Source organism: Plecotus auritus (assembly GCF_963455305.1).
Source record: "Plecotus auritus genome assembly, chromosome: 6".
NCBI classification, from domain to species: Eukaryota; Metazoa; Chordata; class Mammalia; order Chiroptera; family Vespertilionidae; genus Plecotus; species Plecotus auritus.
The window spans coordinates 97697758-97725306 of record NC_137773.1 but is presented as its reverse complement, the minus strand read 5'-3'; the positions used below and the strand labels follow the sequence as shown (position 1 = coordinate 97725306).

At 48.0% G+C, this 27549-nt stretch overlaps 2 protein-coding genes and 1 pseudogene across 3 annotated transcripts in view; 2 read left to right on the top strand and 1 right to left on the bottom strand.

Moving 5' to 3' along the window:
- Positions 1-369: 369 nt before the first annotated feature.
- Positions 370-27389, bottom strand: ARMC6 (armadillo repeat containing 6). Its single transcript, XM_080672135.1, has 8 exons — positions 27251-27389; positions 19320-19488; positions 17888-17970; positions 5286-5859; positions 3624-3769; positions 2606-2737; positions 2071-2208; positions 370-1097 (listed from the first exon to the last, which is right to left on the bottom strand). Exons 2-8 carry the CDS (start codon positions 19444-19446, stop codon positions 885-887), a joined length of 1413 nt encoding a protein of 470 aa, XP_080528261.1. The 5' UTR covers positions 19447-19488; positions 27251-27389; the 3' UTR covers positions 370-884.
- Positions 9912-12041, top strand: LOC308250611 (ADP-ribosylation factor-like protein 2-binding protein; annotated as a pseudogene). The gene is made up of 2 exons: positions 9912-9929; positions 11582-12041. The product of its transcript is annotated as an ADP-ribosylation factor-like protein 2-binding protein (transcript).
- SUGP2 (SURP and G-patch domain containing 2) overlaps positions 27143-27549 on the top strand; it is a 29161-nt gene continuing 28754 nt past the window's right edge. Inside the window, exon 1 of the mRNA XM_080672132.1 lies at positions 27143-27549. The gene's annotated coding sequence lies outside the window, so the exon portion shown is untranslated.

Genomic DNA, 27549 nt, shown 5'->3' with positions numbered 1-27549 from the left:
CATGCCAACTGTGGCCCCAGCAATCTGCCTGTCTGAAAGCAACATCAGATCCTATAGCTGTTCTCAAAACCTCTTCACTTTCCTCAGCAACCCCATGGCCTGCCCAAATGTCCACTCCTCCCATTATCTGAGACCACTGGCTGCAAAGCCCCATACCCCTGTATAAGGACCTTGGAAGAGAGTCCTCCATTTTTCAACCAATGGTCTTTTTTTAAAAAAAAAAAAATATATTTTTATTATTGTTTTGAGAGAGGAAAGGAGAGGGAGAGAGAGTGAAACATTATCGAAAGACACACCCTTACTGGGCAGGGAATTGAACCAGCTACCTTTTTGGTGTATGGGACGACACTCATCCAACTGAGCCACACAGTCCAGGGCAAGCAAGGTCTTTTTATTACCACACAGAAATGGCTGGCCTGGGGCCCCAGAGATGGGCCAGCCTCAGTCCCTGCCCTCTGGCCAGGAGAGCAAGGTGTCTTTGACCCATTTACAGGTGAGAAAAACAGGAGCAAGGCAAGAATGGACTTGAAGAGGCAGGAGGGAGATCCCTGCCCCACTCTGAGACTGGCCGGTGTGCCTGCCAAATTTCAAATAGCCCTTCACCCCAAGCAATGCTAAGAAGGTCCTTCAGGTAGGAAAGGGCTTGGGGGAGGGGGCAGGATGGGTAATACCAACACTGTTGGCTGGTGATGGGAGCACAAGACCCAGTGTATATACCTTACCAGTGCTCCCTTTTCACTCCCAAGCTTGTAGCTGGTACCCATCAGAAAACAATTCTCACTGAGTTGGGGGAGGAATCTGGGAGGCAGAGTGGCAGGACATGGATCTCCCCATTTCCTAAGTAACACGATTCACCCAGAGTCGCAATCTAGAAGGAGGCTGGGTCATGGTGCCAGGTTGCCCTTCTGGCCGGTCCACAGCTCTCGGAGCTCTACACGGCACCCCAGGTCCCGCAGGGCTGCCTTGGCCACGTCCTCGCAATCTTGGTGAGCAACACGAGCCTGCACAATGAGTGCTTCGGCCCCCAGATCCAGGATGAGCTGTGAGAAGGCCGGGTTGCGAGCCACTAGGTTTCGGATCAGCATGCAGGCCTGTTTCTAGAAGGGAGAGCAGAAGATGAAGGCTGTAGGCTGGTGCTTGAGGTCCCAGGGTAGGATCCACTCTGACCTTGGGGTTATCCTCATAACACAATGATGACCACAACCAGCATTTGGTGGGTGCTATGCTATGACTCATTAGGCCAGATACATCCCTTCACTTCATCTCCACAGCCCAAGGCATAGCTAATCCCCCATTTCCCAGGGTGGCCAAAGGCTCAGCAGGTGGGGCTGATCCCTCAGGTATGGATCTTCAGTCTCACAGAGAGTCTGGCAGGGGTCCCAGAGGAAGAGAGCAGCAAGATAAAAGAGGGGGTGTGCGCAGAGCCCATCTGTCAATTACATTGGTACTCCTTCAGTATACCCTGCATATCTTCCATGCATGGATACCTAGAAGCACCCCAACAAGGCTTCTACCACCAGTGGATGAATAGGTGAAGTGTGGGGGCTGCTAGCCAGGGTGGTCAGAAAAGGACAAGGGCATGTTGACCTGGAAGGGCCAGGAGAGCAAGGCCTTATAGGAACCACAGCCTGGGGTAGCTAAGGATCATGAGGAGGCCCCAGTGCTGGGGTGCATGTGAGAGGTGGGAGAACCAGGGGCTGCAAAACGAGCGTGGGTTTCAGGCCACAGTGTACACATGGCTCCATGTATAGTTCAGCCCTGAAGACTCCCCAGTGAGGCAGGCAGATCCACCCCAAATCCCAGCAGAGCCCCATCTGCTCTCCCCCATCCCCTCCTCCTCCCCAGATCCCTATAAAGAGCCTATAAGGAAAGATCAAACACAGAATAAAGGAGTAGGGACAATATACTCTGGAGGATGGCATGTAGCTGCAGAACTATAGGAGCTGGGAAGGAATAGGAACCTACAAGGCTTGGACCATGATGGGAATGGGGACAGGGACTTGTAGGGCCTCCATCTGGCCCCTCATCTGCATCCTGGGCTTCTGCCTCTCCTACTTCCTCTGTACCCACCTGCACACCGGCCTCCTTCGGGTGTGCCTTCATCGCCTCCAGTGCAGCCAAAGCACCACCGCCCTCCACAATAATCCGGCTATTCTCTGGCTTGCGCAGGGCCAGGACACACAGGGCTGCACAGCTCTGCTCGCATACCTGCAGGATGGGTCACAGGAATGGCTGAGACCAGGCCAACAGACCTGTCATCACCAACTTCCCAGGTGAGTGTCCCAAGACCCCACCTGAACAGACCACTATCAGTCCAGGTGTGTGCCGGACCAGCAATAGCAGGAACAGTATCAGGGTGGCAAAAACATCAACCAAGCTCTTCTGTACCCCTTCCCGCTCTGCTTACCCTGGCTCTCACTCACCAGACCCCCCCCCTCCACCCTAACCTTGCCTGATTGATCCCACCCCTTGCCCACACTCAATCTCCCTGCCCCTACCTCTCCCTCATCTCTAGTTGAGGAAATGGAAAGAGCATCACACAGATATAGTGACTGAGCTGGGATTCCAGATCCACAGCCCCACCTCATGAGCCCCCTGGAGGTACCTGAGGGCTGGCCAGGTGCCTGGTCATGGCAGCCACAATGGACTCTGTCCCACCTGCATGGACAATGGCATCCTTCACATCATCATTGCCTGCAATGGCCCTCAGGGCACTCAGCACTTGCTTCACAAGGTCCTATATGGAGGGCACAAGGGGGTCAACACCCTGGTGTAGCCAGCCCCCCTCCCACTGCACCTGGTGCTAACTGCTAAGTTGCTGTATTGTGGGAGGGGGTCTCGATGGTAGGTCTGGGGCTGTTCAGCAGTCTGAACAACAGCTAGGGCTGCCCTGGGGCACAAAGGCAGCATGTAACATCTGGGTTACTACTCATTGTATGGAGAAGGCAGGGGAAGTAGACCTTGTTGTTACAATGACTTTGATACCTCCTCCCAGCCCCCACAGAGGAAACATTGGCTCAGGTCAGCAATCAGAATATCAGGTCTCCTTGGCCTTGGCTGCAGGCCCAGTGTGGACAGTGATTGACTTGACTGGCTGCTGTCACTGACTGGGTCAGAGACAGCAAGATCATTGCTGGTAGCAGCCAGGATCCCTGGCCCTAGGCTGGACATGTGGTGAGGGGGTTGAATTAATGATGGTCAGGGGTCCCTGACCTGTTATACAGAGAGGAAAGCCCAGGAAGTGAGGAGTGGGCCTCACTCAAGTGTCACACAGCTGAGCTGAGGTCTGGGTTAGCCCTGGCAACACCCACTCCTGTCCCTCCTACTCCTGGTAGAAAATATACTAGTAAAGGTACTAGAGGACAGTAAGAAAGGGTGGGGTGGGTTTGACTGCCCCAAAACTTTAGTTCCCACCTATGGGTCAATAAGAAGTAGAAACACATTTTGGTTTTGGAATCAGCAGAAAGGCCAGGCGTGTCCTCATACAGGCTTGTATGGTTGGCAGGAGCCCAAAGGGACAAGTTCCCTGAGAGGCTGAAGACTTTCCCAGGCATGGAGAACAATGTCAAATTGAAATCAGGGTGAGGGGAACGTTGCACTTTACGACAGCTCTGGATGCCCACCTGATGGTTGTTGCAGTTGGCCAATAGGGCCACCAGGATGCCAAGGCCCCCGAGGTCTACGACCTCTTGACAGAACTCGTTGCGAACAGTCAGATGGGACAAAGTGCTGCAAAGCTCACTCAGGACGCTGGGGTTGTCAGGGAATGCTGCAGAGAGGGAGGGAGAGGAACTGTGGGGATGAGGAAGGAGCAGAGGACCAGCCACAGCTCTGAGCCAGCAGTCCTGGTTCGAATCCTACTCCACTCTCTGCCTGGCAGGGTAGCTTCCTAAACCAAGAGAGCCCCAGTGAACACCATGGGCAGTATGGACCTGCAGTGCCCCCTGCTGGCTGCTGTGGAAGACACTGGATGCCCTGCTCCCCCGACCTCTTCACCGTGCCCCAGCTAAATTCCAGACCAACTGATGGTAATACCTAAAAATAAAACACACCATATAATGCCATAATAAAACATCCGAGACTATTTTTATGATCATGGGGTGGGAATGACCTTTCTAAGTATAACAGGAAACCCAGAAACTGTAGAGAGACATATGGATAGAGTTGACAGGGCAGAACTGAACAGTTGTGAAGACCAAGCTCAGAGGCACAGGGAGGAGGCTGCACTGAGGCCTCTCCTGGGGAAGGGGTGGAGAGCCATAATCTATGCAGAATTAATGTGATAGTCAGTTCGTGTGCCCCAGTGACTCCATGAGCACTAATCTGATGTGCCATGAAGGTGTTCTCTAGACATGGTGATATCCATCTGCCTTTAAATAAAGGAGTGGACCCTGGATGGTCTAATCAGCTGAAGACTTTACCAGAGAAACTGAGGTTTTCCTAAGGAAGAAAAAGCACCCCTGTGGAGTGTGGTGTCGGTTCCTGCCCCACGGATTTCAGACTCAAAAGCCCCATATTAGCCAACTCCTTGCAATAACTCTTTATATACCCACATATCCTACTGGTTGTGTCTCTCTGGTAGAACCCTGACAAAAACGAGCTCCTGTAAATAAACAAGAAAATGCAAATGACCCCTCAAAAAAGCAGCCTGACTTCCAAGATGATCAAGACCTGTTTCCACTCTCTCCAGGGGTTTGGAGGGGAGACTGAGGCAGGCCCATCTCTCTGGCAGGCAAGACAAGAGCCAGTGGGGAAAGGGAACTCATTCTTCTATCACCTTCAGTACACCAGACCTGTCAGACCTTTTTTGGTGGGTGCAGTGGATGAGAGCTGGTGCTTTGAGGTCTGAATGTCAGTGTTGCAACCTCCCATGACGGGCTCATGGTTACCCTGGAGTTAGGAATACATATGTACACGAGAATTTGTGGCCAAGTGTGAATCAAAGTGTAAACTGCTACCTGGGACCAGCCATAGTGAATGCCAGCAATATTTCCCCCATCTTTGGGAAACACCCTTGTTTTCCCTTTGGGGAGCTCTTCCCCTCTCAATCTGATTGGACAGAGCTGAGTCCCTTCCCCAAATGGCTTTAGACATGTCCATAGGACGTGGTCCTGGCCCATGAGTGCTGGCTCTCCTAGAACAACTAGGAGTAAGGATATTGTTCCATAAGGGCTACCATGCAGGTAGGATGAGGACAAGAGACGCAAGTGGAGCCTAGAGCCAGCCATGCTATGCCTGAAGCAACTCTAGGCCCTGACTCTAACTCTTACCACACCTGTTCCTACCTTTGGCAGCCTCAATGAGAACCTTCAAGCCTCCGTTCTCCTGCACAATCATCTTAGCGTGGTCATGGGCATTGCCAAAGGGCACACGAATGTCATCATCAAAAGTCATGATGCGGAGGGCCCAAGAGGCCTCCCTGACCACATCGGCACAGCAGCTGTGCCTGACAATGGCACCAGTTAATAGGGGCAGCACACCAGCCTTCACCAGACTCTGCCGATTCTGCTCATGTTTCAGGCAGGCATGGCGTATGCAGCGGATCCCAGAGCAAATCAGATCAGCCACATCGGCATTCTGGTCCAGAGTGGCCACCAGCAGCTTTAGACCCTGGGTGTCCAAGAGGTCGGGCTGGCCATTGATCAGTGCTGATAGGGCATTGAGAGCCTGGAGCAGAAGTCCCTGGTCACCCGCTACAGCCAGCTTCCAGACAGCAAGTAGAATGGGGTAGGCACCCTTCTGAGCGGCCAGGAAGCGGCAGGCCTTGTGCTGCTTGCATTGCTCACAAAAGCGGGTAAGTTGTGCTGACACCTCCTGGGGGTAATGGCAGGCCACAGACTCCTGCAGGTCTTCCAGGATCTAGAAAACATGGGAGAAACCTCAGTGTCATCTCAGTCCAAAAAGGGCCATAGTGACAGTGCTGTACCCCTGAGGTCCGGGCCTACACTAGAAGTTCTGTGGGGCCAGTTCCAGCCATGTCAGCTTCTATGCCTGTGCTTTTAGGAGCCTTGAGCTACACATACAAGTGCAGATGTATTAAACATCTCAGCCGTGGCTGCCACTGCATGTGAGGTCCCAAGCAAAACAAACAGAACTGTCCAACTGAACTCAGTCAACCCAGTAAAATCATAAGAAACAATAAAATGGCTGTTGTTTGGGGTTGCTTCTCATGCAGCCATAACTAACTGATACACCCTCCAATGGCCAGCTCTCCAAAAAAGGTGAAAGCCACCTTTGCTAGGCCTGCCCACACCATGTCTCCTGTTTATCTCTCTCATTCACTCCACAAATATTTACTGAGCATCTGCCAAATAAAACCATACTGTACACACAGCTGATTCACTCAAAGTCAACTCTAAGCACCTGGGGGAAAATAATAATGAAAGAAAACAATCTGAACAGGACAGAAAAGTCTAGCTGCAATTCAACTCCATGACCTCAGTGCCTGCCTGAACAGGAGCCTTAAGACAAACCCATACAGACCTGTCAAAATGACTATCATCAATAAATCAACATATAAGTGTTGGTGAGGATGTGGAGAAAAGGGAACCCTTGTGCACTGTTGGTAGGAATGCAGATTGGTGGAGCACTGTGAAAAGCAGTATGGAGTTACCTCAAAAAAATAAAAAATGGAACTGCCTTATGACCCAGCAATAACACTTCTGGGAATTTACCTCAAGAAACTTAAAAAAATAATTGGAAAGAATATATGGACCCCCATGTTCAATGCAACATTATTTACAATAGCCAAGATTTGGAAGCAGCCCAAGTGCCCATCTGTAGATGAGTGGATAAAAAAGCTGTGGTACAACCCAGTCAGTGTGGCTCAGTGGTTGAGGGTTGACCTATGAACCAAGAGGTCACAGTTTGATTCCCAGTCAGGGCACATGCCCAGGTTGTGGCCTCAGTCCCCAGTAGGGGGCATGCAAGAGGCAGCCAATGAATGATTCTCTCTCACCATTGATGTTTCACTCTCTCCCTCTCCCTTTTTCTCTGAAATCAAGAAAAATAAAAATAATAAAAAGCTGTGGTACAGCCCTGGCTGGCATGGCTCAGTGGTTGAGTGTCTGCCTATGAACCAGGAGGTCACGGTTTGAATCCGGTCAGGGCATATGTCTGGGTTGCAGGCTCCAGCCCTAGTAGGGGATGTACAGGAGGCAGACAATCAATGATTCTCTCTCATTGATGTTTCTATCTCTCTTTCCCTCTCCCTTCCTCTCTGAAATCAATAATAAATAAATAAAAATTTTAAACCAGCAGGGATTGTGGCTGAGTGACATGGAGGTTGCTGTAGTCCTAGGCAGTTCCTCTTAAAGGGCCCACACACAGGGGAGCAGCTTGAAAAAAAACAGGGACATACAGGGAGGAACTAACTTGTCTGGAATCAGGGCAAGAGCTGGAGGGGCAGCTTTTCCCCAGACAGAAGTGCTGGCAGAGGTCATTGTTTCTTTGACAAGCCCTCCCCGCCACAGAGCTAACAGGCAGGGGCAGTACCTAAATCTCCATCAGCCAGGTTCACAGTTTTGCCCGCTGTAGTGATTCCCTGAGACCCTGCATCTCCCTACTTGCAGGCTCATCTAAGCCATTTCCAGGGGCTTTGCCATATAACTGGCCTCTCTAGCCTCATGCTTTGGACTTTCCTAAAATCTCTTAAACAAGCTGCAGCTGGCCTCAGCATACCCCATATCTCTCAATAAATGGCCCCAGGTCCAGCACTAGCAGCAGCTTTCCTTGATTCAGAGGTTGGCCTCTCCTGGACACCTCCAAGCCCAACACAAGTAGCAGCCATCTGCAGATTGCTTTGTAGCTCATGCTGAGTGACCCTGGGCAGGGCACAGGCAGTGGCTGACTTTCTACCTCCCAGGAGGCCCCAGAGCCAGTGCACCTGATGGTCAGCTTCAGACATGCCAGATTACCACTTCCACATGTGACACACTCAAGGGGGGACTCGGTGAGTACCAGAGTCCCAATAAAGCAAGTCCTGCTCCATGGGTCGATTCCTGCATAGCAGCTCTTCAGCTCTAGTTGCAGCCAATCCTCCGACTGATTGGCCTGGGGATCAATCCCTCCCAGTAATGTCAACATCAATTAAGGCTCAGCTACAATAGGACAGTGCACACAGCTCACACAGGGAAGCACCTGGAGTGTCCACCTCAGGTGAGTGGGCAAGTTGAGCCACTGGGCCCTACAGGACACCTACTACTCAAAGCCAGTCTACCAAGTCCAGGAGACAAAGCAGATCTACCTAATATATAGAAACAAATACAAGGAAGCAGCCAAAATGCTACATATGACACAAAGAAAATTGTCACAAATGAAAGAACAGAAAAAGATTCTCCAGAAAAAAAAACTAAATGAAATGAATAGTTGAAGGGATTTAGAAGCACAAAAGTAGTAGTCATAGTGTAGTAGGAATACAATCAATCTAGAAAACTACCAGATACAGAGTTCAAAACAATGGTTATAAGATGCTCAAGGAACTTAAGGAGAACTTCAAGAAACTTAGTAAGAACTTGAAGGACCTTTGTGAGAAAATCAACAACATAACAAAGGACCAGTCAGAAATGAAATATACACTAACTGAAATGAAAAATAATTTACAGTAGAGTAGAGGATCCTGAGAATAAAATCAACAATTGGAATATAAGGAAGCAAAAAAACACCCAATCAGAACAGCAAAAAGAAAAATAATCCAAAAATGTGAAGGTAGTATAAGGAGTCTCTGGGACAACTTCAAGCATCGTGGGGGTGCTAGAAGGAAAAGAGAGGGAGCAAGATATTAAAAACATATTTGAAAAAATAATAACAGAAAACTTCCCTTAATCTGGTGAAAGAAATTGACATGTAAGTCCAGGAAGCACAGAGAGTCCCAAACAAGATGAACCCAAGGAGGCCCACACCAAGACACATCATAATTAAAATGCCAAAGGTTAAAGACAGAGAGAATCTTAAAAACAGCAAGAGAAAAGCAGTTACCTTTTCTCATATGGAAGCACTGATATGACTTCCCACTGATTTCTCAACAGAAACTTTGCAGGCCAGAACGAAGTGGCAAGAAATATTCAAAGTGATGAAAACCAAGTACCTACAGCCAAGATTACTCTACCCAGCAAAGCTATCACTTAGAATTGAAGGTCAGATAAAGAGGTTCTCAGACAAGAAAAAGATAAAGATGTTCATCACTACCAAACTAGTATTACATGGAATGTTAAAGGGTCGTCTTTAAGAAGAAAGAAAAAGATTAAAAAAATGAACAATAAAATGGCAATAAATACATATCTATTAACAATTGAATCTAAAAATCAAAATAAATAAACAAACAGAAGAGAAACAGACTCATAGATACAGAGAACATTTTGATGGTTGATAGATGGGAGAAGAGTTGGGGAGATGGGTGAAAAAGGTGAAGGGATTTAGAAGCACAAAAGTAGTAGTTATAGTGTAGTAATGGGGATGTAAAGTACAGCATAGGGAATACAATCAATCTATAATATAAAAATCTAAGCAACCGTTCCACCACACCGATCACCAGGGGGCAAACACTCCAACTGGTAGGTTAGCTTGTTGCTGGGGTCCAGCCAATCGGGCCTGGGTGAAACAGGCTGGACACTCCCTGGCCCTCCCACAGTCCCTCCCCAGCCGGTCAACTTCCCACGGTCCCTCCCCAGTCGACCAGCCCTGATCGGGACTGGGCACGACAGCTGGACACGCCCTGAAGCCCTCTCGGGCCCCTCCCCAGCACCAATCATGCACTGGTGGAGTCCCTCAGCCTTGCCTGCACCCTCTTGCAATCCAGGACCCCTCAGGGGATGTCAGAGAGCCAGTTTCAGCCCAATTCCCGCAGGCCAGGCCGAGGGACCCCAACGGTGCACGAATCTATGCACCGGGTTTCTAGTAATATTATAATAACCATGTATGGGGTCATATGGGTATGAGAATTTTTAGGATGATCACTTAATAAGTTTTATAATGTCTAATTACTGGGGTGTACACCTGAAACTAATATAACATTGTATGTCAACTGTAACTGAAAAATTAAAAAATGATTTTAAAATTTTTATGCCGAAACCGGTTTGGCTCAGTGGATAGAGCATCGGCTTGCGGACTGAAGGGTCCCAGGTTCGATTCCGGTCAAGGGCATGTACCTTGGTTGCGGGCACATCCCCAGTCGGAGGTGTGCAGGAGGCAGCTGATCGATGTTTCTCTCTCATCGATGTTTCTAACTCTCTATCCCTCTCCCTTCCTCTCTGTAAAAAATCAATAAAATATATTAAAAAAAAAAAAAGATTTTAAAATTTTTAATGGAATACTACTCAGCCATAAAAAAGGAAATCTTATCTTTTGCAACAGCATGGATGGATCTAAAGAGTATTATGCTAAATGAAATTAAGTCAGTCAGAGAAAAACAAATACCAAATGATTTCAGTTGTAAGTGGAATCTAATGAACAAAATAAAAAAAAATAGACTCATAGCTGTCAGAGGGGAGGGAGTAGGGGGACTGGGTGAAAAAGGTGAAGGAATTACCAGTAAGCAAAAACCACCAACAACAAAAAAAACCCCTCACAGACAGACAACAGTATGGTCATTACCAGAGGAGAATGGGAGTGGGTGGAGACAGGGGAGGGTAAAGGAGAGACATGACTTGGGGTGGTGAACACACAACACAATATACAGATGAATTATAGAATTGTATACCTTAAACCTATTCATTTTATTCACCAATGTAACTCCAATAAATTCAATTTAAAAAAGACAAACCTATGCTCCTGGAACTCCTGAAATCATTTGTACCCCACCCAGTGAGCAGTTCTACAGACACCATCAGCCCAAAGGGCTTTGATTTTGCTCAACTGTCCTGAAAGGCAAGGATGCCTGTCAATCAACCCTCACTGAGCTAGATTTATAGATTTAACTGAGTATATGTTATAATGAAACAAAATATTCAGAAATAAGTTAAAACCAGAGCAGTGACCTAAATAGGCATTCCTCCAAAGAAAACTCACAAGTGGCCTAGGAGAACAGGAAAAGGTGCTTCACATCAGTAATTACCAGGGAAACGCAAATCAAAACCATGAGATAACATACACCCTTCAGGGTGGTACTATCAACACAACAGAAAAGAAATGGGCATAAGGCCCAGAGGTCAATAACCGCCTAACTGCCACCAGGCCCACGCAGCGGCTGCAGCGACTCATGCAGATGCCTGGCCAGGAAGAGAGGCCCAGCTGGCGCATAGCTGGGCCATGACCCAGCTGTGGCCTCAGCAGTAAGGACTCCCTGATGCCAGTTGGGGCTCTGTGGAGCAGAATGGTTTGGCCCACATGGGGTGGATGCGGCAATAGCAGCAATGGATGCTCTAGAACAGTGGTCGGCAAACTGCGGCTCGCGAGCCACATGCGGCTCTTTGGCTCCTTGAGTTTTTAGCAAAGGCCAGCTTAGGAGTACCCTAATTAAGTTAATAACAATGTACCTACCTATATAGTGTAAGTTTAAAAAATTTGGCTCTCAAAAGAAATTTCAATCGTTGTACTGTTGATATTTGGCTCTGTTGACTAATGAGTTTGCTGACCACTGCTCTAGAAGAACTTAGCGCTACTTCTTCCACCGCATGCAAACTTTGATGCTGTGGTTGGATATTTAAAGAACATTATCATGGATGACGAGTTCCAGTTATTATAGGAAAATTTCATGGACAAGTACTACCAGGAGTTTAAAGACACAGAAGAGAATAAACACACCTACATGCCTATTTTAAACAAATATTTCTTTGGTAGAAAAGTATATTGAAGAACAGCTGCTGGAACAGATTCCTCAATTTAACATGGCAGCTTTCGCAACAACTTTACAACACCATAAAGATGAAGTTGCTGGTGACATATTCGACATGCTGCTCATGTTTACTAACTTTCTGGCTTTTAAAGAAATGTTTCTGGACTACAGAAAAAAGCGGTCGGGGACTGAACTTAAGCAATGGTTTACTGGTAACTTCATTGTGCACATCATCCTCTATGCAGCTTCCCTGAACAATCTGCAGCACTAGGTCCCACCTGCAGGCAATGAGATTGTTCTGGACATCAGCAGCACAGTGTACTGGGAGAGGCTTCAGCTAATGATGGAAGAAAAGATCTTGGAGAGACTGGCTGTTCTGCAACTCTTCATTAACGTCAAGTATCGATTGGGGATTAGGGGAGGGGGCATTACCTGACCCTCCTGGGATATATTTCTTTAGAAAAACCTTGTGTTCAGTAGCCCTAGTACTCCTCTCTCTAAATGGGCATCTCTCTCAGCGATTTGAGTCAGGCTCCTCTGGAGTAAGTCCACATCCACCTGTGGGGCCTTCCCTAACATACATGTTGGTGTATTACCACAAGAGTTTCAGTCCTTCAGCCTCAATGGGGTTTTTACTGTTTGGGAGCATTTATCTAGGGTGTTACTCAAACCAGCTAATTATCTTGAAATTTTTGGAACTCCTACTGTCACAGTGAGTCTTGGCTGTAGGAATCAACTGAGAGGGATGTCCTTTACCTAAAAGCTACATGTTAAAGTCAATTCCTAGTCTTACATTTGCAGTTCCTGTATCACTGTCTTTTGCTGGTCCTGATGTAGTCCCATTGTTTCTAGAACTCTCCTTTAAGCATTTTTGAAAAAATATTTTAACAGAATACTCAGGCTAATCTTGGAACTTCCACAAATACCTACCTACTTTAAGATCAACATATTATATGCTGTGTGCTTTTTAGTTGTTAGTGCTATAAAAGTGAAAATGCTTTCTATATCAGTGCCTCTCTTTTACTGGGCACCAGTGAATGTGTGCTTATGCCGGAAGTAGACTAAAGGTATTATTTTTTCCTTTTATTATAGCACTAGAGGCCCAGTGCATGAAATTCATGCACGGGGAAGGGGGGGGCATGTCCCTCAGCCCAGCCTGCATCCTCTCCAATCTGGGACCCCTCAAGGACATCCCTCTCACAATCCAGGACTGCTGGCTCCCAACCGCTCGCATGCCTGCCTGCCTGATTGCCCCCTAACCACTCCCCTGCCAGCCTGATTGATGCCTAACTGCTCCCCTGCCGGCCTGATTGCCCCTAACTGCCCTCCCCTGCCGGCCTGGTCACCCCTAACTGCCCTCCCCTGCCAACCTGGTCGCCCCTAACTGTCCTCCCCTGCAGGCCTGGTTCCAACTGCCCTCCCCTGCTGGCCTGGTCACCCCTAACTGCCCTCCCTTGCCAGCCTGGTCGCCCCTAACTGCCCTCCCCTGATGGCCTGGTTGCCCCCAACTGCCCTCCCCTGCAGGCCTGGTCGCCCCCAACTGCCCTCCCCTGCAGGCCTGATAGCCCACAACTGCCCTCCCCTGCTGGCCTAATTGCCCACAACTGCCCTCCCCTGCTGGCCATCTTGTGGAAGCCATCCAGTGTCCACATGGGGGCGGCCATCTTTGACCACATGGGGCGGCCATCTTGTGTGCTGGAGTGATGGTCAATTTGCATATTACCTCTTTATTATATAGGATATTAAGTGGTTATGTAGGTTTGCTTCAGCTTTTCCTGTATAAATCTGTTAGGTTTTCTGTTGAGGTAGAGGGTCTCCAATTTCTTCTTCCTATCAAAATCTTCTTACCAAGACAGTGTTCTACTAGTCTAGCTCAGCAGGAATAGAAAATAGCAAACAGCTTTCCTGCTCGCCTATCTGCTTTTAGTACACTGGCTTAGCACAATGTTTAATAGAACATTACTGATCAGAAAACTGATGTCACATCTCTATAAAGAAAAAACATAGTTCAATTCCCAATGTATACCTTAGATTTTATTTTAAGAAAAAATAATCTGTATTGACTTTTCACTTGGCTGTTCTGGCTTTAAAGGATAAGCTATTGGCTATGTGTTTTCTGTACGATGTGGCACCAGTTAAATACTTTTGTACCGTGAGTAAAATTTGAGGTGTTTTGCAAGAACCATAACTCTAAAACAATGAAAATAACAAGTGTCGGCATAGATGTGAGGAACTGCAGTCCTTGTACAGGTGTAGCTGCTTTGGAAAACAGTCTAGTGCAGCCGTGGGCAAACTACGGCCCGCGGGCCGGATCCGGCCTGTTCGGCTGTTCTATCCGGCCCGCGGAGCCGAAAGAGCGGAGGGTTCTCTTGCTCTCCCCTCCGCTCCTTTACTTTGAATTTATATTAGTTCACACAAACACTCCATCCATGCTTTTGTTCCGGCCCTCCGGTCCAGTTTAAGAACCCATTGTGGTCCTCGAGTCAAAAAGTTTGCCCACCCCTGGTCTAGTGGCTCCTCAAAAAATTAAGTATATGCACTGGCCAGTATGGCTCCGTTGACTGGAGTCACCCTGTGCATTACTGAAAGGTCGCCCGTTTGATTCCTGGTCTGGACATGTGCCTGGGTTTTGGGTTCAATGCCAGATCCCCAGTGGAGGGCATGCAGGATGCAGGCAATTGATGTTTTACTCTTCACATGGATGTTTCTCTCTCCCTCTCCCTTCTTCTGTCTCTAAGTCAATAAAAAAATATTTAAAAAAATTTTTCAGGCCCTGACCGGTTTGGCTCAGTGGATAGAGCGTCGGCCTGTGGACTGAAGGGTCCCAGGTTCGATTCCGGTCAAGGGCATATACCTTGGTTGCGGGCACATCCCCAGTGGGGGGTGTGCAAGAGGCAGCTGATCGATGTTTCTCTCTCATCGGTGTTTCTAACTCTCTGTCCCTCTCCCTTCCTCTCTATAAAAAATCAATAAAATATATTAAAAAAATTTTTTTTCAGTATAGAATTACCATATGATTCAGCAATCCCACTTCTGGGTATACACACAGAAGAATTAAAGCAGGATCTTAAAGCTATATTTCTTATCCTTGTTCATAGCAGCATTATTCAAAATAATCAAATGATGGAAGCAACTCAAGTGTCCATCAATGGATGAATAAATAAACAAAATGTGGTCTGCCCATACAATGGAATATTATTCAGCTATAAAAAGGAAGGTAATTCTGCCTGGCTGGTGTAGCTCGATCGTTGAGCATCGACCTATGATCGGAGCACATACCCAAGTTGCAGGCTCAATCCCCAGTGTGGGGCATGCAGAAGGCAGCCGATCAATGATTATCTTTCATCATTGATGTTGCTATCTCTCTCTCCTTCTCCCTTCCTCTCTGAAATCAATAAAAATATATATTTTAAAAAAAGAAAATTCTGACACATGGTACAACATAATCTTGACATTATGCTCTGTGAAATAAGCCAGACACAAAAGGACAAATACTGCAAAATTCCACTTACACAAAGTTCCACAAGTAGTCAAATTCAGAGACAGAAAGTAGAATGGTGGATGCCAATGGCCATGGCTAGGGGAGGTGAGTATGGGGAGTTAGTGTTTAAGGGGGACAGTTTCAGTTTGGGAAGATAATTTCTGGACATGGATGGTGGTGATGTCTGCATAATGATGTGAATGTATTTAATGCCACTGAACTGTGTAATAAGAAATGGTTAAATGGTAGATTTTTTTTTTTAATGGTACATTTTATGTATATTTTACTACAAAAAACAAAAACAGAGGTTGTGGCATTTAGCAGGAACCCTACAAGAAACTTGAAAAGCATATGACACAAATGCCATTGAGAACACATAATACTGGAATTAAAATTACTCTATATTTAGTCAGGTAAGAGAGGAAAAGAAAATGACCAATATCTGAATACTGATATCCATTAAATTTACTAGAAATCCCTTCTTGTCCTCTATCTTATAACACTGTCTCTGAGTCAGCTGGCTAAGAGGGTTGGTTGTCTTCATGATTCCTAGGTGCTGCCTGCAACCCCAACACCCTGCAGGCTGGCTGAGCAGAAGACAATTGCTAATGTAGAGGTGGCAGAGTCTGTTGTGTTCCACATGTGACAACTCAACGTGGTGACAGGGTTTTGTCTACCAACCATGGGGTCATTCACTCTGTGACTGATTTATTCTGCAATTCCCCATATATAAAACTAGTCGGGCTCACTTTCCACTCAGAAAGTTCCAATCCTTCATCTTGATTTTACTTCTATACGTCTGTTTGCAACAAACTTCATAACTCTAGATGATTCATTCCAAAAGGCAACACAAATTTGACTATTTATCCCTCCACAGATAAGCATTTTTCATGCATCAGAACCACAACACACAAACAGAGCTCAATGGCGCCATGGCATGTGAGAAGGGTTTGGTTAAGTTGCAAGGTGAGAACAAGGCTAGGAGATTCGAACCCCAATGTGTGTGGCACCACTCACAGGAAAGGGTGAGAAGGAAGATGGTAGGATGTATAGGACAGGGACTTTCAGATTTTACTATAAATGCTTTAGTATTGCTTGACTTTTTTATATTTGTTTATTTTTATTTATTTCAGAGAGGGAGGGAGAGGGAGAGAGAGAAACATCAGTGATGAGAGAATCATTGACCGGCTGCCTCCTGTACGCCCCCTACTGGGGATCGAGCCCACAACCCAGGCATGTGCCCTTCAACGGAATCGAACCTGGGACCCTTCAGTCCACAGGCCAACGCTCTATCCACTGAGCCAAACCAGCTAGAGCTTGCTTGACTTTTTTATGCCAAGAACATATTCACATTCTTCTTCTGTAATGAAGAATAAAATTTAAAAACTGAAATTAATAATAATAAAAGAGCAAAGGCTACGAACAAACAAGTAGTTTCCTACACTGCTAGTAGTAGACCTCCAAGCCATTCTCTGAGCTTGGCTTCCCCAGGTGAAGGACCTGGGTCTGGGTCCCAGCTCTCCCCCTCAGTGGCTGTGACCATAGGTAAGTCATTTATTCTTGGGAAGCCTCATATTCCTGATCAGCAAAATGGGCTAATCACAGATTGAGTTTTAACCATTTAGCACAATGCTGAGCACTTCAAAAGTACTCAATGACTGCTAGAGATCATTGTTACTGAGATCCTTCATATATAAAGGGCATCTACAAATCAATAAGAAAAAAAAGATAAACCACCAAATAAGAAAAACTGCCAGAAGACAAGCTCATTTTAAAATACATTCATCCTTACTAGCAAAGTCAAAAGGAAACAAGATGATTTTCACAAAACCTCTATAAGACAGGAGATGGTAAGGACTCTGAGGAAGGGAGAAATAAGAACCTTGCCTTTGTCAGAGCTGAGATCACACCCAGGGCTGCTCTTCCAACTTCTTCTTTTATCACTACACTCCCTTACTGCCAGGAGAGTCATTTTACACTCTTTGGATCTCAATTTCACCATCTGAAAATGGGAATAATAATCCCAATATTGCAGGTGTCTTTGGGAGAATAACTGAGATAGCACAAAGAAAGCACCTTGCACAGAACTGAGTCCACAGCCTGTTCTCAATAAACACTAGAACCTTCTGTTGTTTTACAACAGCTTCCCACTCTTTGATGGTTGACGTTAAGGAAAAGACTTAACCACTGTAAGCTATACCTTCCTTGTTTGGGTTGCTGGAGAGCCAGGGCAGGCTCTGAGTCTCCATTTTCCCATCAGTAATTCAGGAACCAGACCGCCTACTCTACAGGCCAGGTTAAGTGCTAAGGGGAAAGGCTGTAACGTTCTGGTAAATAGTCATAGATGACAGCCTTACTATGACCCCACTCTCTCTGAGCAAACTTGGTGGTCGGAAAGCTAAAAAGAGGCTCCTCCACGGTACCCTCCACCCCCGAGACTCTCAGACATGGACTCAGGGAGCCCTAGATGCAAACTCAGGCCCACCTGCAAACGCTGGCCATTCCCTGACCTTCAGAGCCTATATGTGCCGAGTGGAAACCAGGGAAAAGGTGCCTCTGACAGGCTATTACAAGGTGACGTGTATGGGAACAGGCATGTAAGGTCAGCCCTGCCCACATGGGCCACTCCCTCCTACCTGCAGGATGTCATGTATAGGCTCCTGAAGTCCATCTGCAGAGATTTTGGGTGCCATCTTTATAATGTTGCTCAGTTCGACCCCTGCAGGGGGGTGGAGGAGTGAGGAAACAAGTTACAGCCATCATCCCAGCGGGCCTGCCAGTATCACACCTCATGTCCCTTCTGCTGGTCCCACCCACTCAGGAGGATTTTTGGGATCTCCATAGGTCCCCATCCCATCCCCTCCCCACAGAGGCCAGACTTAGCAGCCATGTCCATATGGAGGTGTGAGGTGAAGGGGGTGGGTCTTTACTCCTCAGCCCTGTCCAGTCAATGGGAGTAGAACAGTAGTGAGGCTGCATGTCATCACGGCAACAAGAGGCACATTCTGCCTGGTCAGCTAAGAGGGGAGGGGATCCCACATCCTTCCCCCTTGGGGCTCCTATTATTCCTCACCCTGGCTATATCCCTGCCCTCATTGGAAGGATACTTCTGGGTACTCCTCCAGCCATTATTCAGTGATTGTATCCCACTCTGTGCCCCGGACACCAGCCTCTGACCTCTGAGGCTGAATACCTGGTCTCCCTTGCCCTCTGGCATCTCATTGGGTTTGGCCAGTGGGGAATCCGACTCTTGGTCTGGAGTGATAGGGCTGGCATTCATTTCCAGCTCCCTGACTCACCCTTTGTCAAATGACCCTCACCCCCTACCATGGCCTGTCCTGGGGTGGGAGAGCTCCCTACCGTGGCCTATAGGGTCTCCTAACGCCCAACCACGCCACTACAAACAACCCGTTTTGTTTTGTTTTAATATTTTTTAAAATTGATTTCAGAGAGGATGGGAGAGGGAGAGAGAGATAGAAACATCAATGATGAGAAAGAATCATTGATGAGCTGCCTCGCACACTGGGAATTGAGCCCACAGCCCAGGCATGTGCCCTGACTGGGAATCGAATCTTCTGGTTCATAGGTCGATGCTCAACCACTGAGCTACAGCTGGCTGGGCTAAATAACCCTTTTTGAAACCACTCCCCTCTGTGGCCTGGTTTGAGCATGACACCTGTTTCTACAGGTAGGTGACTGACACCCACTTATGCCTTCTTGAGCTCAAGCCAGGGCGCGGGGAGGCAGGTGGCCCTGTTTCTTGAAACCTGGTCAGGAAAAGCCTCTTCACACAAGTGACAATTAAAATGAGGCCCACCTTGAAGTATCCAGCCCTGCAGATGTCTGGGTAAGGCCCAGGCAAGTAGAGGGTAGGCACCCAGGGAGGTGGGAGCAGGTAGCCAGCCTGCCCAGGTCAGAACTTGGAGAGGGTACAGGGTCCAAGGCTGCCATGTCAGGTGAGGTGGGGCCACAGCAGGACAGCACTCTCACACATTAAGAGCAGTAGACCAGAGGGGACTGTCAGGCAAAGAGCTGGATCAGCGCTGTGACCAAGCCATACCACCCTACCTTGTGATTCAAACTGCTCCACAGCTTCTGTCACTGCTTCCTCTGGCCCCATCTCAAACTCCTCAATGTTCTCACGAACAGCTGCATCAAAGGTCTCCTGGGTGATGCGCTTGGTTGCCATCTTCATCCCTTCCTCATGGGCTGTAGGCACCCAACAGATGCTCCTGAGCTGAGAAGTTAAGGTGAAAAGAAAGCTTCTTTGAGGGCAAGAGGGCAGTTGGGAGCCTGGCCACTATTTAAGGAGTATCTACTAGGGCTGCAGCCATATGAACATCTGGAAAAAATTTTACAACCTGGATCACAGGATAGGGTGATATCCCAACACCCCTAGAACTTCTAAAAGTGCAGAAGAGGACAGGTAGTTTACTATATACCTAAAAGCCTAACTGACCATTACAGTGGAACGACCAGAATGACCCGTCGCTATGATGCGCACTGACCACCAGGGGGCAGATGCTCAATGCAGGAGCTGCCCCCTGGTGGTCAGTGCGCTCCCACAGGGGGAGCACCACTCAGGCAGAAGCCAGGCTCACGGCTGGCGAGCACAGCGGCGGTGGCAGGAGCCTCTCCTGCATCTGTGGCAGCGCTAATGGAGCAGGAGCCAAGCAGTAAGGAGCAAGGGGTCCCGGACTGCAAGAGGGATGTCTGACTACCAACTTAGGCCCATTCTAAGCTGGTAGGCAGACATCCCCCGAGGGCTCCCAAATTGCTAGAGGGCACAGGCCGGGCTGAGGGACCCCACCCCAGTGCATGAATTTTGTGCACCGGGCCTCTAGTACTTTATAAGAAAGGGAGAAGCCAAAACCAGTTTGGCTCAGTGGATAGAGCATCAGCCTGCGGACTGAAAGGTCCCAGGTCAAGGGCACATACCTTGGTTGCCAGTGGGAGGTGTGCAGGAGGCAGCTGATCGATGTTTCTCTCTCATCGATGTTTCTAACTCTCTATCCCTTTCCCTTCCTCTCTGTAAAATATCAATAAAATATATTTTTTTAAAAAAGGGAGAATGTTGCCCTGGCCAGTGTGGATCAACTAGTTGGACGGAGGCCTCAGGGTGGAAGAGAGGGAGTACCCGGCCAGTAGCCTGCAGCCGCTAGGGACCCTACCAGTGCACGAATTTCATGCACTGGGCTTCCAGTATTGTTATAATAATATACTGTTATTCTAATAAGGTTTTTAGATAAAAATTAATAAAGTAAATAAACAATGAGGAAGACTAAATAAAAAACTAATAGAAATAGTTACTTGAAAGAGAGGCAGAGAAAAGGGTGCTGAGGACAGTACTAGAAGCTGGATTGTTCTCTCTGAATTTACCTTGTCTTACAGGTTTGAATTTGGAACCCATATAAATGTTTCATGTGGTTAGAAAAAGAAATAAACCAATAAAAATAAAAGCAAGAATAAAATGAAGCCCACAAATCTAAGAGTGTATCTGTGCTGATCAGACTACTTCATGTGATTTTAAAACACAGTGATATGACCGTACATTCTTATTAGTATACTAGAGGCCCAGCGCACAATTAAATAATGCAGATAGGGTCCCTAGGCCTAGCCTCCTGCAATCAGGGCCATCTTCTGCCCACTCACCAGTACCCAGGCCGAACGCCGCCTTCACTGCTGGGCTATCAGGCCATTGGGATCACCAGCTCATCCCTGGCTGCTCTGGGGCTCAGGCCTGTGGGAAAGTGGGCACTGGAGACTTCACCTCCATGTGCATGTGCTTGGCCGGCCGCTGATGGAATGTACTGCCTGCTTGGGCCACTCACGCAGGCGCCACCACTGCCACTGCTGCTGGGGCTTGAGGCACTGATGGAGGCTGCAGGGTGGGCCCACAACCTACCCACCCCAGCGTGAGTGGCCCCGAGCTGGGAGCGTGTTCCATCAGCAGTTGGCCCGGCACACGTGCATGGAGGTGAAGTTGCCGACGCCCACTTTCCCACAGGCCTGAGCCCCCAAGCAGCCAGGGATGAGCTGGTGCTGGTGATCCCAAAGGTCTGACAGCCAGCAGGTCCTCCCACCACCCACCCTGATTCCCCCGTTCACCATCACTGATCCATTGGAGCCTGCAGGCCAGGGGGAGGGACCAAGAGGTCAGCAGTTCAGCCTGCTCACCAGTCACCAGTCCTGCCCTGCCCCTGCTCACAGGCCAGCGGGGGAAGAGAAGGGACCAAGAAGTGGTCAATGCCACCTCATGGCGACTGGTCATTTGGTCATTCCAGTCGTTAGGAACACTGGCTTTTTATATATATACTAGAGGCTCGGTGCACGAAATTCGTGCACGGGGGGGGGGGTGTCCCTCAGCCCAGCCTGCACCCTCTCCAATCTGAGACCCCTTGAGGGCAGTCGGACATCACTCTCACAATCCAGGACTGCTGGCTCCCAACCGCTCGCATGCCTGCCTGCCTGATTGTCCCTAACCGCTTCTGCCTGCCAGCCTGATCACCCCCTAACCACTCCCCTGCCAGCCTGATTGATGCCTAACTGCTCCCCTGCCAGCCTGATCTCGCCCCTAACTGCCCTCCCCTGCTGACCTGATCTCGCCCCAATGGCCCTCCCCTGCCGGCCTGATCTCGCCCCCAACTGCCCTCCCCTGCTGGCCTGATCTCGCCCCCAACTGCCCTCCCCTGCAGGCCTGGTCCCCCCCAACTTCCCTCCCCTGCAGGCCTGGTCGCTCCCAACTGCCCTCCCCTGCCAGCCTGATCTCGCCCCCAACTGCCCTCACCTGCCGGCCTGATCTCGCCCCCAACTTCCCTCCCCTGCAGGCCTGGTCGCTCCCAACTGCCCTCCCCTGCCAGCCTGATCTCGCCCCCAACTGCCCTCCCCTGCTGGCCTGATCTCGCCCCCAACTGCCCTCCCCTGCAGGCCTGGTCCCCCCCAACTTCCCTCCCCTGCAGGCCTGGTCGCTCCCAACTGCTCTCCCCTGCCAGCCTGATCTCGCCCCTAACTGCCCTCCCCTGCTGACCTGATCTCGCCCCAATGGCCCTCCCTTGCCGGCCTGATCTCACCCCCAACTGCCATAAAACCCCTCCTCAGCCCCACCTTAGGTTCTGCCTTCGCAGTTCACCCAGATTAGGTTCTGACTGGTCGGTTTCTATGCCAGTCAGCGTCAAAAGCTCCGCCTCCTAGACAGCCATTGGCTCCTCGCAGTTCACCCAGATTTGGTTCTGATTGGTCGGTTTCTATGCCAGTCATAGTCTCTGGGCCTATCTCCAGACCTGATCAGAGAGGCAGGGCTGATCAACAGCCCCCACAGCCAGGCCCGGAGAGAAAGAGAGAGGCAAGGGCTGTTCAACAGCTACCATGGAGGCTACGGATCAGACCCTGCTTCTCTCTCCAGGCCTCTCTCTGGGCCTGATCCGCAGCCCCCTCAGCAGTCAGTGCTGGGTCTCCGCACCTGCAGCGGCAGCAGTCAGTGTTGGGTCACCAAGGCAACACAGCACTAACTGCAGGACTGACTTCCGGTGTTCAGTGGAGCCTTCAGTCGTTACAGTCGCTGCCTTTTTATATATATAGATATGCTAAGGATAGTATAAAATACAAAAGAAAATCTACATTATTAATGTTATTATGAAACTATTGTAGGTGTAGCAAATAAGTAATAAGGTTTATGTCATTAGGTGCCAGCATAAAAGAAAAAAGATTCTAAAATAAGAAAATCAAAGAAGTAAAAACTCAGAATTTTAAAATTTGAACTGGAAGTATCAATACAAACTTATGATATATATTCTTTTAAGTAACCCCCCCCCCATTTTTATAGTTATATCAACTGAAAATGCCTAGAGGAAATGACACCACAGCAGCAATAAGCACTCCAAACACAACCGTGGTCTCAAACTACCATAACCAGGACTCCTGGAGAAATGGCTGATTCCAGTTCTAGGCAGGAAATAGGCCAGGGGAACCAGGAGCATATTGTGAGAGCAAAATGTAAGGAAGCTTCTAAAGAAGTTGTCAGTGCTCGCTTCAGCAGCACATACACTAAATTGGAATGATACAAAGAAGATTAGCATGGCCCCTGCGCAAGGATGACACGCAAATTGGTCAAGCGTTCCATATTTTTAATGAAAATAAAAATAGAATAAAGTAAAATAAAGAAGTCATGTCAAAGGACTTGAGAGCAAACCCTAAGCGGTGCCCACTAGCTAAAGATGAGACAAGTGAGCATTAAAAAAAAAATGCCGAAACCGGTTTGGCTCAGTGGTAGAGCGTCAGCCTGCGGACTGAAAGGTCCCAGGTTCGATTCCGGTCAAGGGCATGTACCTTGGTTGCGGGCACGTCCCCAGTAGGGGGTGTGCAGGAGGCAGCTGATGGATGTTTCTAACTCTCTATCCCTCTCCCTTCCTCTCTGTAAAAAATCAATAAAATATATTAAAAAAAAAAAAAAAAAAAAAGTCCAGCCCTGGCCAGTGTGCTCAATGGTTAGAGTGTCAGCCTACTCACCAGAAGGTCTCAGGTTCAATTTCCTGTCAAGGGTGCATACCTCTCTCTCACATCAATGTTTCTCTCTCTCTCCCCCACACCCTCCCTTTCACGCTATAAAAAATCAATGGAAAAAATACCCTCACTCCTCAGATGAGGATTAAAATATAATAATAATAATAAAATTTTAAAAGCCCGATATCAAAATCAAAATCTATGCATTCATAATAGTACTAAAACAAACCTAGCCCATTCTTCTGTAAAGTGGCAAGAATTCAGCATTTATCCTGCTTCCCTCACACAAGTGGGTACCAAGTTATAAAGAGAGGATGAAGGAAAGTTCTGCCTTATAACTGAATTTCAGCTAATCAACCAAACAGAACAGATCTAGACAATGACCCTGAAGGCTGCAAAACTATGAGGTGTAAAACTGATGAACCTGACATCAGGTGCACAGCATATGTGTCCACTGCATGATTTCATATCAAAAGAAAAACCCAACACCACCTACCTCCTGCCCAGACGAAATGCACCTGTGAGGTCATCCTGCCAAAACCTGAGCTGAATCTGACCATGCATCCAGTGGAACTCTGTGCAATGACAGTGTTATATATCTGTGCAGTCCATGTGGAATTGAACAGTTGAAATGTAGCTAGTGCAACTGAGAAACCGAACGTGTACCTTTACTTATTTGTAATTCATTTTATTTTATTTTTTTTAATATTTTATTGATTTTTTACCCAGAGGAAGGGAGAGGGATAGAGAGTTAGAAACATCGATGAGAGAGAAACATCGATCAGCTGCCTCCTGCACACCTCCTACTGGGGATGTGCCTGCAACCAAGATACATGCCCTTGACCGGAATCGAACCTGGGACCCTTGAGTCCGCAGGCCGACGCTCTATCCCAGCCGTGGGCAAACTACGGCCCGCGGGCTGGATCTGGCCTGTTCGGCTGTTCTATCCGGCCCGCGGAGCCAAAAGAGCAGAGGGTTCTCTTGCTCTCCCCTCCGCTCCTTCACCAGCAGCAGTGTTAACAAGGCAACGTCGGGAAACACAGCCCGCAGCTCCTTCTTCTGAGTGGGCGGATTTATATCCGCCCATTCAGTAGAAGGAACAACCTCTCAATCTTCCAGAGGCTCCTTGTAATGCCCGCGGACACGTCCCCCGACATCACCCTGGGAATGAATGCGTAGACCCGTTATCGTGGTGATGTAGGGAGACACGCCCCTGAAGAGCACAGTATCAGAGCATTAGCTAAAAAGGAGACCAACAACACTGTTCCCACTGAAGTTGATGTTTTAAAGACCAAAAACCTTTCAACCCAGTCTACATTGCCATCTACATCTACGTCCCGGGCATAATTTGGAAGTTGCACTAAAGAAAATGTTTAATTTACTGTTTACACATTTTGTTCTTTTCTATTTGTTTTAGTTTTAAATTATTTTATTATATTTAAGTTTAATTTGAAAGGCTTTTGTACCTTTCCTTTGTTAGGCAATTTTATTTTGCCTATGCCATCTTCAATATAAGGTATGTTATTGTGCTATGATTCCTCCATTTTTTGAAGTTTCAAATTATAATAATTAGTGTTTACATTCTTCTTGTTAAAATGTTTGAAATGAATAAAACTATTGAAATTTAAAAAAAAAAAAAGCCAAAACCGGTTTGGCTCAGTGGATAGAGCGTCGGACTGCGGACTGAGGAGTCCCAGGTTCGATTCCGGTCAAGGGCATGTACCTTGGTTGCGGGCACATCCCGACAGTGGGAGGTGTGCAGGAGGCAGCTGATCGATGTTTCTCTCTCATCGATGTTTCTAGCTCTCTAACTCTCTATCCCTCTTCCTTCCTCTCTGTAAAAAAATCAATAAAATATATTTTTTAAAAAAAAAGAAATTTAAAAAAAAAGACCGTACCCTTTTATGTAATGATGTTTACTTTGAATTTATATTAGTTCACACAAACACTCCATCCATGCTTTTGTTCCGGCCCTCCGGTCCAGTTTAAGAACCCATTGTGGCCGAGTCAAAAAGTTTGCCCACCCCTGCTCTATCCACTGAGCCAAACCAGTTAGGGCTATTTGTAATTCATTTTAATGTAAATAGCCTTAAGTGATGCAGTGCTGCCTTATTAAACAGCACAGCTCTAGATCTAACAATCCCTGATCAAATTCCTCAATTGCCTTAATATGGTCTTTTAAAACAATTTGTTTCTGATCACAGGTCCAATCTAGAATCACACAACACAGAAAGTGTGTTAGGAGGACAGAGATACAGGGACACTAGGGCAGTGGTACTGGATTGTGGCAAAAATCCAAGGGCAAATTGGGCTCTGTGGAAACAGGCCACTCTAGCCCATGCTCCTTTTCGTGGAGGTGGCACAGGATGTGAATATTCTATCTATGTTTGTGCAGACCCGCCAGCAGGGAGGACGACAGGCTCTGGGGCCGGCAGGGGGTAGCACTCAAATGCCAAACCCTCCTTCTTCAATTCCCTCATGGGTGATACAGGGATAAATGCAGAATCTACCTCATAGGGCTATAGTGAAAATTCAACCAGTTAATTCTTAAAAAGCACTTAGAACAGGATCTGGCATAGAATAAACTTAATAAGTGTTACTTATTAATTCCTTCCCTTTGTTGCTTAAGAGGTAATGTAGCCAATTTATTTGTGGATGTAGGAAGTGGAAGGGCATCAAATAGCCCACCTTGTTTCCCTCCCTTGCAGTTAGTCCCCACTCCTTTCTACCCCAGAACAAGTAGTCTGTTCAGGGGTTGCTATCGTCAAAAGTGAAGGAAAACAATAAGGATTTTCTGTTTTGAGATAGTTTCTCAGTGGGAAGTCCAGGTTGGTGATGGTGGGGTGTTCCATGGCCAGCTCCAAGGAACCAGAAACTTCCAAGCTGGTGCCTGCCACTCCTAACTCTGCCATTCGACATTGCTTCCATCACACTGGTCATACTTCAGACCCTGCGCTGAGTAGCCACCCTGTCACAAAATCCTGATCAAAATCCTGCAGTGGTGTCCCAACCCTCTGAAAACAAAACCCAGTCTCTTTACCAGCTCTCTTCCTACCTAGACCTCCTCACCTGTGCTTCCTGCCTCTTTCTCATTCTTCCCAGCTATCCAAGGGACATCCTTCATAATAACTCTGGTTAGCAGCCTCCACCTCCTTTCGCATCTCTTTTATTATTTGAGTATTATCTCTAACAAGAGCGACATGGTTCATTTAGCCTCCTCCCCAATGAAATTTAAGCTCCATGAAAGCTGGGCCCAACCCATCTTATTCTTCACCTTTTTCTCACTGTCTAGGACGGAGACGGGTACCAGCAGGCACTCAGTACAGAGGCCTGAACCCGCGGAGGCCAGGGAAGGGGGGCAGTTTTGTCCCCCGGCGGCTTCTGTAAGAGTCATTCTCCAAAAGCAAGTCCTCAAGGACTGTCCACAGTCACCAGCCCGACCCTGCGGCGCCCACTCCCCGCCCCGCGCGCGAGGGGTCTCAGCAGCTGCAGCTTCTCACCCTGTCTTCGCGGCCACGTGGGAAAGGTGGGGTTCGTGTCTGTCACTGGCGGCACCGCCTCTGGCCCCTTCTGGCCGCCGTAAGCGCGCAGGCTCGCTGGCGCCGTCTCTCCTCGGCCTTCCCCGCTAAGCGACCCGCACCCAGATTGACCAAGGGTGACTGCGAGCGCAAGTAAAGCCAAAAAGGCAAACAGGTGTGCGGCGGCGGTGTCTCTGCCGCTTTTTCCGGGCTGCTCTCTGTTATCGGCGTCCCCTGCAAGGAAGTTTTTCGCCTTCGGAGCCTCCGTCCTGAAGAAGCAG